Raw genomic sequence first — 12,864 nt, forward strand, 5'->3', positions numbered from 1 at the left:
CAACAGCCTAAACCTGAATTTCCCCACACAATCTCTAAAAATAGGTATATATCCACATTATCCACAAGAAGAGAAATAAACCAGTGGCAGAGTTTCAGTATTACTAAGAAACAGAACATTATGAACCTCAAATTACCTGTAAATAGAAAAATAAGTTCTAACCTCCAACAAAACCACTTCTGGACATCATACTGTTGCAAGGCTGCACAAAGAGCAGGAAGTGTGTAACCACAGAAAACAGAATGAAAGGCCTACTGGCAAATCATTCTAAGAAAACAGAAAGCCCAATACTAAGTGCAAAAAATACTGAAAATGTATGAAATCTAGCAGATCTCAGCACTGACTATGGTGAAAGAATTTATCTGGGAGAGAATGATGTAAATAGAAAGAGACATCCTTTGACACAGAAGGCTAAAACAAGAAATAAGAGAGGAAGTTAAGGATTTGGCAGAAACCAAAGAGTTCCACAAGACACCAACACCTATCCTCCAAAAAAAAAAAAAAAACAAATAAAACCAAAAACCCCCAAGCCCCAAAAAACCATCCATTAAAGAAACCCCAGTATCCTAAGGGAATAGGGGTTTTAGAAGTAGTAATCTGAAAAAGCATGCAAAACCCTTACTCTGAACCAAAAATATGCAGAAAAACCAATTTACTATACCAAAGTTATGAAAGAAGGAAGCAGAAAATTAGAATCAAAACATTTCAGCTCCTGAAAATTTCTCCTCCAAACTAATCACAAGGCAGAGGAAATTTGATTGAGTGAATTATATATCCTTAACGAACATTTGGGAGATGTGGGAAAACAAACACAAAAAAAACCTCACCTTGAGTCGGAAATTTAATAACTAAGTACCAAAATGATCCATTCCACCAGCAAACACTCCCCTCCCCCGCAAAAGGGGAAGAAATAAATAAAATCTGAATCTATGTATCAAAATGGGCTCATAGTATACCTGGGAAAATGGACTGAATGATCAATTCTGAGATATAACCAGGTAAAATTATTACACTTTACAGATGAAAAAATATACAAAGTCACAAGGCAAAAAGACCAGACTACTTATAAGAATAAGAAAATTAAGCTGGCATCATATTTTTCAACAAATTTCTCAACAGTAAGATACAAAGCAAGATACCACTGAAGAAAGTAAGGCCTATAATTTTATATTCAGCCAAGTTGTCTTTCAAGCATGGAGGCTACCGAAAATATTTAAAACATGTAAGAACTCAGAAAAAAAACATAATTTTGAGCTCTTTCTAAGAAACAGAGACCAAACTTGATTTCAAGACTTACCATACAGCTATAGTAATCAAGACAGGATGGTACTAGCAAAAGGACAGAAACAACCAATAGAAGATATAACACTGAGTTCAGAAGTAGCCCTACACATATGTGTTCAATAAATTACTGACAACGAATACCCAGAATATTGAATAAGGAAAGAATTATCGTTTCAACAAATAGGCTAGAATTATTGGATGTTCATATACAAAAAAATCAACCTTAATCTATGCCTGGCAAGGTATAAAAAAATAAACTCATAAAAAAAAAATAAACTCACAAAACTGTACCCAATGAATTCAAAATGTAAGTTATGTACACTTGACCTATACTTGGCATGTATACAAAAATGAGCTCACAAAACTATAAAAATTCTCAAAGAAAACACAGGACAAAAGTTGTGACCTTGGATTTAAAAAGAGGTACAACCACATACAAAAAAATTGAAACTCTGAAGTTTATCAAAATTAAAAACTTCTCTTTAAAAGACACTGTAATAAAATGAGAAGACAACCCACGGACTGGACGAGAATATTTGTAAAACAGGTATCCCATAAAGGACTGATACCCAGAATATATAAAGAACTCTCTCAATCAATGAGAAAACAACCTACCTAATTAAAAAACAAAGATTTGAAAGGACAGTTTATCAAAGAAGAGACAGGAATGACAAATAAGCACATGAAAAGATACAAAATTCATAGTCATCAATGAAATGCAAATTAAAACCAAAACAAGATACCAATACACACACTTTAAAATGGCTCAAATCAAAAAACAGATAATACACCATTATGGAAAGAATACAGAGCAATTCAAACTCTCATACATTTCTGGTGGAAATGCAAAAAATGGTACAGCGACTCCGCAAAAACAATTTGGCAGTTTCTTATAAAATTAAACAGATACCTATCATTTGACTCTGTAATACACTACTAGGTGTTTACCCATGAGAAATGAAAACATATGTCCACATCAAAATCCGTATGGAGGTGTGTAGGAGCTTTATTCATAATTGCTCATATTGGAAACCCAAATGTCCACCAACTGCTATAGGGGAAAACAAATTGTGGTATACCTATACAATGGAATACTAATCAACAATAAATATGAATGAAAATGCAACAACATGGATGAAATTCAAATTCATTACATTTAGTAAAAGAATCTGGACTCAAAAGGCTACATATTGCATGATTCCATTTACATGACATTCTAAGGAAAAGGCAAAACTATCCTGGTTGCTTGGATTGGTTGGGGGAGAGGGAGATGACTATATAGAGGCATGAGGGAATTTTTTGGCATTATGAAAATGTTTTATCTCTTGATGATGGTGGTGGATACATGACTGTACACTTTGACTTGTGTACAGTTTAATTGTATACAGAATTTTGTGTACTGTATTATCTAAAAAGGGTGAAATTTTCTTTATCTAAGTTTTATCTCAATAAGCCTGATGAATCCTTAATCATATCCTTCCTTTTAATCACAATCTTCATCAGTCTATTTGTAGCTTTTCACACTTTTCTGTAACCACTAAATATGCATAAAAGGCCTTTAACTTGTGGTTAATGACTCACTGTTTTCAGTACATTATTTCCTTCTTTGTTTAATCACGTAAAATATGAGATAATTTTCTACTTAACCACTAATGTTAAGACTTTTCATTTCCTCCTCCTTTTTATAGTATAATAACGAAAACAATAAAATTTTCAACTAATTGCACGAACGCTGCTATTTTGGTATCTGCTAAAATGAAACTATTGGCCAGCAGGCACTGGCATCGTAACATGAAAAAGCCATTTTCTGGGTGAAATGTCCAAACATGATATGCAAAATGCAGTTAAGAGATATGAATAAATAATGGATAAAAGATGATTTATAGGAAAGCTTAACAACTTTATACAGTGAGTTTCAGTGGGTTAACAAAGTAAATCAGAAGAGATAATATTAATACTAAAAATATAGCAGCAACAGCAAATAGTAATTACTATATGCCACATACTCTTCTAAGTACTTCACAAAATTAAATCACTTAGTGTTCATAATAACCTCTGAGGTAGGTTAACCCTATTTCATAGATTTAAAAATTAAAGCAGAAAAAATTCAAGTAACATGCCTACTGTCACAGAGTTAGTAAGCAGCAAAGCTGGGATCTGAAAGTTAAGAGAATATTAATATACAGAATGTTTATATGTTACACCTTTTTTGATGGCCATAACTTTGAATATTCACCTTCTCTTTCAAGGTTTCACTTATAGACGTTGCTAGTTTCAAGAGCTCTTCTGAATCTTGTTGGCACCTAGGATTCAAAAATGAAGCACCCCAATTTCAATTTTCTCAAGTGCTATAAACAGTAAGTCATATTCAAAACTAAAATTTCAGAAATATGTAAAAAAAAGTGGAATTTTGCCAGCAGGTAGCATGAAGTGCTTCCCTGACTTGAAGGTAACTGATTCATAAATACATTAATTAAAAATCATGTTTACCTAAGGATGGTATATAAATAGGATTTAGTTTTAAATTGACAAGGCAAAAACTTTTTGCAACAATACCTCTGACTTAATAGGCTAGAAAGGAAAAAATTACATAGTGGACTCATAATTCAATAATTCTCAGATTTTTTTGTTTTAGAAAGTTGTAGCTTTTGAAGACTTCAAAATGGGAAAATTCCTATTTAGCTTAATTCCATTTTTATAAATTGTTATTTCCACTTCCACCAGAACAAAGAACAGAAGGTTATAATAAATGTTTATATAGTTCGGTGTATCTAGTAGTGTTGCAACTATAAGGGGCTTTAGTTACTTTTTAAATTTTTTAAACTATCATTTCCAAAATACTGCTTTTATAGTAAGGGAAAAAGTTATTTCAAACAAAAAACGTTACCCAATATTTGGCTTGCGACTACAGTTCTCCTGAAACTGGTCCAAGGCAAGCATTGCTGTGTGAATCTGTAAAGGTGCCTATTTAGAACATTAAAAATTGGTCAACAGTTATTGAGAGTATAATACGTGCTAGACAGGCACTGTGCTAACACTTCATAAATATTATTTCTTACGATAAATTAATTACCTTAATACTACTATTATCTCTAATTAACAGATAAGGAAGCTGAAGCTTAGAGAAGTTAAACAGCTTGACATCAAGGCCATGAAGCTATATTTAAGCAACAGATCCAAGTGTCAATCCCAGGTAGTATAACCAGTTTTTAGTACATTATCCATATGAAAGAGTAATTATCAACTAAACAACAACAACAAAAAACCATCTGTACAAGATCAGTATCACCTAATCCTTTTTCCTGATCAACATTTACAATTTGGAAACTGTTAATATAAGTCTTTCCTTATCACAAATACATTCACTGCTACAAAATTATATTCAGGGATTTAAAAGAACAGAATAAATGCTTCCAAGGTTTTTAGGAAGAAACATGTATCATATAAAACTCTACATGGTTCAGAAAATCTTTTAGTAAGATCATCTGCATAAATTATTGAAATCATTTTTTTAACTGCCAAAGCTAGCATATCATTATTAAAGTAAAACATTTTCTATTATTTTAATATTTTTCCATGGTATAAATTCCTGTTTTTAATTCTTGGGAGTTAACCCTAGATATGTGAATCCAACCTTTATTAAAAAACCTGACAGAAAGGTATATACATGGTTACCCTACTTTAACTTTATAATGTCTCTTACCAATTCCCAACCCCCACTCTGCTGCCTCTTTCAAACCTACAAAGCGTTTATTTACCTCAGGTTTACTAAAATCTGCAATAAGGCATTTTGGATGTTTTATCTGAATCTCCAATGGTTCCTTAAAAGAAACAAAAACTATTACTTCAGAGCAAAGTAAGTGATTACTTAACAAAATATATAGAGCACTAAAAGGAATACATCTCTCCCAAAGGTCTGAAATAAATATGGATGGTTGGGCTAATATGGTTTAATTGAAATATAAAAGAGCTACTATTCCCCACTGTCCCTTGTTTTAATTGCTACACATCATTTTTTAAATGTTAAATGCAATGAGACAACCTGCTGTACATACTATATTTGGGAAGAATTGGTGAAAACACCTGTGTACTTGAAAAAATCTGTTTAATCAAAAAGTTACCATATTTTTTTGATATCAAATTATCAAGATTAACTGTTAGCCTGACAAGACCTGAATAAATACTCAAAAGCTGAAATTTTCTGTGTGGAGCAAAGAACACACGAAGGCCAAAAAACCCAGCCAACCAACCAACCATTCCCCCAAAACACCCACCCAATCTGAAATTTACTTGGGGCATAAACCTGGGGCATAATTAAAAACTGGGGACAGTGGCAAGAGGAAATAATGCAGGGGCAGATTTGATGAACTGTATTTTAATCTGTTGTTTTGTTCAAACTTTGGTTTGGACTAAGCCTTGTAGAGGACTATGGTTAATAATTGTTCTGGAAAAGAAGAGGCAATCAAGTTAAACCTTGAGAACTTGCAAGAAAAGATAGAGATGTAGTAGACAGCTTATAATGAGAAGTGGCCTGTGGATTTAAGCTGCAAGAGACTCCTTAGTTCCTTGGTACACAGGCTCCCTGCTGAGCAAGGAGCCCAGTGTGAGACTCCATCTCAGGACCCTGGGATCATGACCTGAGCAGAAGGTAGACACTTAACCGACTGAGCCACTGAGGTGTCCCTACTATATTCTCTTTATTTAGATATTTACATTTTCCTTTCAATGCCAGGTTATAGGACTTACTTTACATTTCCAACATATACACTCTTTCTTGAAATTAAAATTTAAAAACCTGAACTGACAAGTATGACAAATAAAATATTCCTGTTACTTTAAAAATGTAAATAAGTGAGTTTAATTGAAATATAAATCTTGATATCCAGTTTATTTCCTTAAATTGATCTCATTTCCCTCAAAGTGGGTACAAATTAAAAACCAAAAATCTGTTCAGCTCCTAAATTAACCGTCCGGTTAACATTTTATTACTTTTTTCTCTTCTGCCATTTTTCTTCTGCAAAGAAATATATTTAAAGCAAAAAAAAAAAAAAAATACTTACAAAGCAAAATGTTTTAGGAGTCTTAACTTGGACAGCTATGCCTCCATGTAAATAAGGTTCCAGTTCTGTAGTATCACCAATGCTAAAAGAAAATGGTGATACCACTAAAAGAAAAATAAGAAAACCATTATATACTGATATAGGTATTCAAATTTGAAGATTTATTATGATAAAGATGTTAATTTTTCCTAATTTATAAAATTAGAAGATCCCATTATAAATCTTTTTTGTAGGAGGCAGAAAGTGTGGAAAACGAGACAAGCTATTTTTCCAGTGTGAACTTAAGGACTTAAAAATAACCAAGAAAACTCAGAGGAGGAAAATAGTAATGAGGGGTGCTTATCACTAGATATTAAAATATTTTATACAACATCAATCACTAATATTGATAACTAATTATATATAAGTAATACTAACATATAGTGTGGTACTTGCTAATGAGTAGATAGGCAGACAAATGGAACATTTTATACGTAAGCCTTAAGATTCTGAACCATCACAATCCCCCATTGTATAGACCCCAAAATAACAATAACCCTAAATGATTAGTTGAGTCAATTTTTGCAAAAGCAGATAAAAATTCTTTAATATCAATGATCTAATCTGTATTTTACATATCTGGATATAGTCTGGGAAACAAAATCCAGTAATTTTGTTACCAAAGATGCTTAACTAATTGTAGATCCAAAATTGTTTTAGTATAAAGAGTTCATAATAGGGACTAATTTTTTCTCTCCTAAGGATCCATTTTGCAGTCATTACAAGAAAAAAATAATCCATTTACCAGTCTATACAGTAATTACATAATTAGACTTTAAAATGTCCTAAAGATAAACCTGAATCGTTTTTAGCTAACAGGTGTAAACATGCCATCTTTGAGTTACAAGATGTCTGGCAATGTCTTTAACTCTTTTAAACATGGCTGGAGGAAAATCACAAACTATGCAAAAATTCACTATCTTCAACTTCAAACTGGCACTAAATGAAGCTTGATAATCTTTCTATTTTTTTAAAATATTTACTCTCCTCAAATCTCTGACCTTGGCACCTTTCCTCTCCTTGGGACAATGATCTCATCTATTAAAAAAACCCCGAATTTCTTCAACTTTTTGCCAACAAACCCACAAACTTGCCTGCAATAACATCCATTCATTCCTTTTATCCATCCAAGCCACTGAACAAAAACATGTCTCCACTTGTATAGTTCATTGCCACCTTACTCGATGAGCCTAAGCTGTCTGCATTATCTTCTCTCCAAAACCTCCCTTTCTTGCACTCCCTAAATGAATAAATAAGTTCCCCATGTTGGAATCTTTGCTTACTTATTATATGAGATTATGAAATTTCCTCTTAAATACCTTAAGACTTTTGCTATCTCAACTCCCACTGCCAGCACTGCCATATTTTTTAGTCCCTTGAACTGTTCTGTCTTTTATTATATGTCTTTGCATAGAATATTCTTTTCACCACCTTCCTAAGTCAATGCAATCTTAATTTTTTAATCAAGATACTCTGTCCCCACTGCTGCTGTACCAAGACTGGGTAGATTTCTTTGCTACATTTAGAGTTCCCAGAATGCCTGTACTCTCTTTATACCATCACTGCTTAATGCAAACATCTCCTCACTTGGATTGAATGTTTTGAGGCCAAGAACTAGATCATGTTTGTCTGAGTTAATGCTGTGTTCTCAACACTGAGTAGACTAAGTTATTTAAGTGCTGAATAACAAGTAAGTAGAAATGAATTAATAAAACACATGAACTTACCAGTTATTTGTTGTGTAGATCCATTTAAGCCTGTCATTCCATTAACTTCTCGAAATGTTAAAAACTGTCCAGTCTCAAGCTTGTGAGGATGATTTTCAAGGCAGGTGACAATGCCAGGATTAGCCTAAAGACAAGTTCATGTATATCTTTTTTGTACAAATTTCAAATCTCACACAAAAGGGACCATGCTATCATAAAATTCTCAAAACAATCAAAATACTAAGACACTTAGTAAAGATACTTAGTAAAAGCAAGCCTTTTAAGAATTATCGCAAAGTAATGATCATCTTATTTTATTATGAATGTTTAAAATATAATTTTTATATTTTGGGGAGATAGAGATTCTACATGGGAGTTCAAATATTTCACAGATAAAAAGATTTTTGTGACTTCTAAAAGACATTCAAAGTCATCAAATTTAAATTTTAAAGTCATGTTACAAAAAACTCTGTGCAAAAAAAGATGAGTCTAACTTTGAAGATCAAAGAAATACAAGAAAGAAGGATAGAAATTTAAAGCCAGGAAACTGGTAGTTTAAAGCCTCCCCAACACTTAAAGGAAAAAAAATATCATGTAGCCCAGCTTACCAGGATAAAAATAGGAAGAAATTGGCTTATCTTACCAAACAGGATGGATGAAATAGGTCAAAGGCCCAGAAATTTCTTAGCTATATGTAATCCAACACACTTCTTGAGTAAGGTAATAATAATTTAATCTACATAAAACCTAAAGAATTGTCATTCTGTCTTTCATAATTGTGAGGATTCCAAAAAGTCTCCTGTGGCTTAGTAATTTGGAGAAGAACAAAACTATGATCACAAACATGTAGATAAAACTAACCTAATGTGGGTTTACTAATGTCTCAAGAAGAATAAAATTCTTAAGGATTTTATTAAAAAAGAGGAATAATTTGCAGATAAGTTAAATGGGAACATTTATGGTATTTTATAATTCTTTATGGATAACCTTCATACTTTGTGCACTATTCAATAAAAGAAAATACCAATGCAATACAAGAATCCATACTATACCCTGGAGCCTATTCTAACTGTATGATATTCTCAGGGACAAAACTAAAAACAAGTACAAAGGTTAAAGGCTGAATAAAAAAATCATTCTGTAAGTAGAGAGACAGAGAATGATTTTTTTAGCATTTTTCTTAAAAAGGGGTGTAAAGGCAACATTACACTGGGTTAAAAATCAAGCATAAAGATAGAAGCACAAACACTATTAGGTCAAAGTATATTATTTCCTTACATTTGGCTTCTTTTGAGCTTTAATGTAAATTGATTAGAAAGAATGCAAATAAACGTAATGATTTAGACTAAAAAAACAGTAGCAGAAATTGACCATGATGATTTCTCCAATTCTTTTAGGGAATAAAAAACTTAAGCTTATATGAAGAGAATGTGGTTAGAAAGTTCATACTTTTTGATCTTAAGGGTAATTAATTCTTACACGTTTTTCCTCCTCCAAATGATGTTTTAGAAATATAACAAATTTTAGAAAAGCTTTTGTCTATAATCACTTAAGCATGCATCCTCCTGCAGTCAACTGTTGGGCCAGGTGACTCATGACATACTTAGTACATCTACGATCTGACACAATAAACACAGTTCAGCAAACATTGAATCACACTTCATGTCCACAGGAGCACAACACTGAACAAAATTAAAATTAAAATTTATGACATAAGTAAATGTTGATCTATCGATTATTAACGTTAGAAGGAATCCAGATACTCTTGTAATATCCTAACTTAAATTTAGTTTTAATATAATACAATCAAGAAATTAACATAATATTCCCTCATGAATTACCTTAAAATATCATAAAACAAATTAAAAATATTATATATTACAATATTTTGCTAATATCACCTTTTAAAAAATTGTATTCACATCAACCTTAAAAAATCAATCATATAAATATACAATAATATATGTATATATATACAATCATACTTGTGTTATATTTGAAATGAAAATTTCTTTTGGCTCTTCTCCTGTTGTATCTGAAACTTCAAATTCATCACCGAAATCACAAAACAACCGTGACCAAATTCCATGTATATCTGCACTGATGAACTGTGAAATGATAAAAAACAAGTTCAAGCTTATCTATTTACATAAAGAGAAACCTCCACTTCTACTATTTTAAGCCCCTTCAATGACTTTATTTATAATTAAGATTATCCAAAAAACCCCACAAAAAAACAAAACAAAAACAAACAAAAGATTATCCTTTGGGATATAAAGTGAATCACAAATAAAATACATTATTTGTCTGTAAATTGGATCAGGAATCAAGGATACTGGTATTTGGGACTGGATATCTAAGTGTTACTACACAATTAGAAGATGCAGCACATCATCATAATACATTCTCTGATTTTTAAATAACAAGAATTCTTTCCTTGCCCTAAAAATCAAGCAAAGTATTTAAGAAATGGTTATTTTGGTTCAATGGTCTTAGCAGTAAATTTTTACTTTTCATTTGAGAAAATAAAAAGAGTGTCCATTCACCAAAAGTAGAGTTAATGGAAAATAGAACAGAGCTAAAAGCTGAAAATGGAGGCAATAAACAGAAAAGGACTGAGGGGGGCGCCTGGGTGGCTCAGTCGTTAAGCGTCTGCCTTCTGCTCAGGTCATGATCCCAGGGTCCTGGAATCAAGCCCCGCATCGGGCTCCCTGCTCCGTGGGAAGCCTGCTTCTCCCTTTCCCACTCCCCCTGCTTGTGTTCCCTCTCTCGCTGTGTCTCTGTCAAATAAATAAATAAAATCTTTAAAAAAAAAAAAAAAAAAGAAAAGAAAAGGACTGAGGAACTGACAGTATACATCAAAGTCAAGAGAGGTAAAAATCAGATTCTTAAACACAATCATTAATCATCGCTTTATTAAAAGTGATTTTTATATACAGACACTCCATTCTAAAAATCTGTAAAGAAACTGTTTTTGTGTTCAAAGTTATTTTTACAGTTAAAAATAATAAAGAAAAATTCTTATTCTGTAACACGTATGATCCTGTATAAAGTGATTTTTTTTTTTTTTAACAAAAACTAAAGTCTATTCATATTTGGACATAAAAATGTAGCCCATTAAAGTAATTTATACCACTTTTACATAAAGTAGTGAAAGAGCTAATAGAAGACTACCTCCTACTGGATCATGTACTGCCTTTACTATCAAAATAGGTACACAAAGCATTTTTTATGAAACAAAACTGAGCAGAAATTTAGAAACTTTTTAACTTTAAAAGCTGCAAACTTGAGGACAATTTCTTTTCAAAACAACTTTCAAGTAGGACTATGTACATCAATTACATAAACAAAGATTTTAGTTCATAACTCAGTGTAATTATTTTGTAAAACTTCTGTGCCCTGTCTTAAGTTTACTCACTATCCTATGTTTTATTCATCTGTTTAATTTGAATTGTGAACCACAGCACAAATGTTGCACAGAACGTAAATATGTTAGTAAACAGCACAATCCAAAAATTTTTAGCACATCTATTTAATAGAGTATGATTGTTGGCTTAGTGCCTACCTCAAAGGAACAAATAGTTTTTTCCTTTTTCCAAAGGAACATATATAACCCCACAAAGGAGGTAGAGCTAGTAATATGTATGTAACTGCACAGGATAAATTACGATTTTTCCAATCTAAACCTATTTCCGGTCTTTCCAACGTCACCATGACTCAATTACTCCAGAAAAATCTAGATGTCATTCTTGATCATTCTTTCCTTCACAACTCATATTCATCCATTCTCATACTTCAAATTCAATGATTTCTTAAAATCTCTATTTCTACCTCTCTTGAATAAGGCACCAGCATCTCTCACTAGGCTACTAGTTGCCTCTACTCTACTCTTATAATTCAACGGCTCTCTTTTCTCTTTGATTTTGTGATTCCTTCATGTTCTTAAGAATTATTGAGGACTGGGCGCCTGGGTGGCTCAGTTGGTTGAGCGACTGCCTTCGGCTCAGGTCATGATCCTGGAGTCCCGGGATCGAGTCCCGCATCGGGCTCCCTGCTCAGCAGGGAGTCTGCTTCTCCCTCTGACCCTCTCCCCTCTCATGTGCTCTCTCTCTCAAATAAATAAATAAAAAAAAAAAATCTTTAAAAAAAAAAAAAAAAAAAAAAAAAAGAATTATTGAGGACTGAAAGAGCTTTTATTTATTTGGGTTATAACTACTGATATTTGCTGTGTTAGAGATTAAAACTGAGAAACATTTAAAACACAAGAATACACACACATTCCATTAGCAGTCAAAGCAATAGTATCACTACACATCATCTAGACTTTGGAAATTCCACTGTACCCCATAGGAGAATCAGAGTGAAAAAGCAAATAACATTTTAGTAATATTATGAAAATAGTTTGACTTTGCAGACCCCATGAAAAGATCTCAAGAATTTTTAGTATCCTTGGACCATACTTTGAAAACTACTGCTCTAGACTATTTTCCATACAGCATATCCAAAGTGATCTTTTAAAAACATAAATCAGGCCAAAATCATGGGCTTAAAACTCAGCTATCCTCAAAGTTATATAAGTTATATAAGTACCTCTAAAGTACTTCTCTGAACCTAATCCTCTGGTAACTTGTATTCATACTACTCTCCTCTTTACCCAAACTCCATTTTGGTCTTGCTTGCTTCTTGCTGTTCCTTAAACACATCAAGCAAATTTTAACACTTACAAGTCTTTATACTTGCTGTTCTTCATGCTTTGAATGCTCTTTCCCACATTT

At 32.4% G+C, this 12,864-nt stretch overlaps 1 protein-coding gene across 3 annotated transcripts in view; it reads right to left on the reverse strand.

Annotated features, from left to right (window-relative positions):
* UBA6 (ubiquitin like modifier activating enzyme 6) overlaps positions 1-12,864 on the reverse strand; it is an 82,882-nt gene that overhangs the window by 38,779 nt on the left and 31,239 nt on the right. For 2 of the 3 annotated variants that reach the window (XM_032400488.1, XM_032400489.1), the window contains exons 8-13: positions 10,075-10,197; positions 8,111-8,234; positions 6,345-6,448; positions 5,043-5,105; positions 4,172-4,248; positions 3,521-3,587 (exon numbers count right to left, since the gene is read on the reverse strand). In XM_032400488.1, the coding sequence (XP_032256379.1) occupies positions 3,521-3,587; positions 4,172-4,248; positions 5,043-5,105; positions 6,345-6,448; positions 8,111-8,234; positions 10,075-10,197 (558 nt within the window). The remainder of the gene's footprint in view (positions 1-3,520; positions 3,588-4,171; positions 4,249-5,042; positions 5,106-6,344; positions 6,449-8,110; positions 8,235-10,074; positions 10,198-12,864) is intronic. The other variant, XM_032400490.1, reaches the window with a different exon arrangement.

This window comes from Phoca vitulina, unplaced genomic scaffold (genome assembly GCF_004348235.1).
Source record: "Phoca vitulina isolate PV1807 unplaced genomic scaffold, GSC_HSeal_1.0 scaffold3, whole genome shotgun sequence".
Taxonomy (NCBI): Eukaryota; Metazoa; Chordata; class Mammalia; order Carnivora; family Phocidae; genus Phoca; species Phoca vitulina.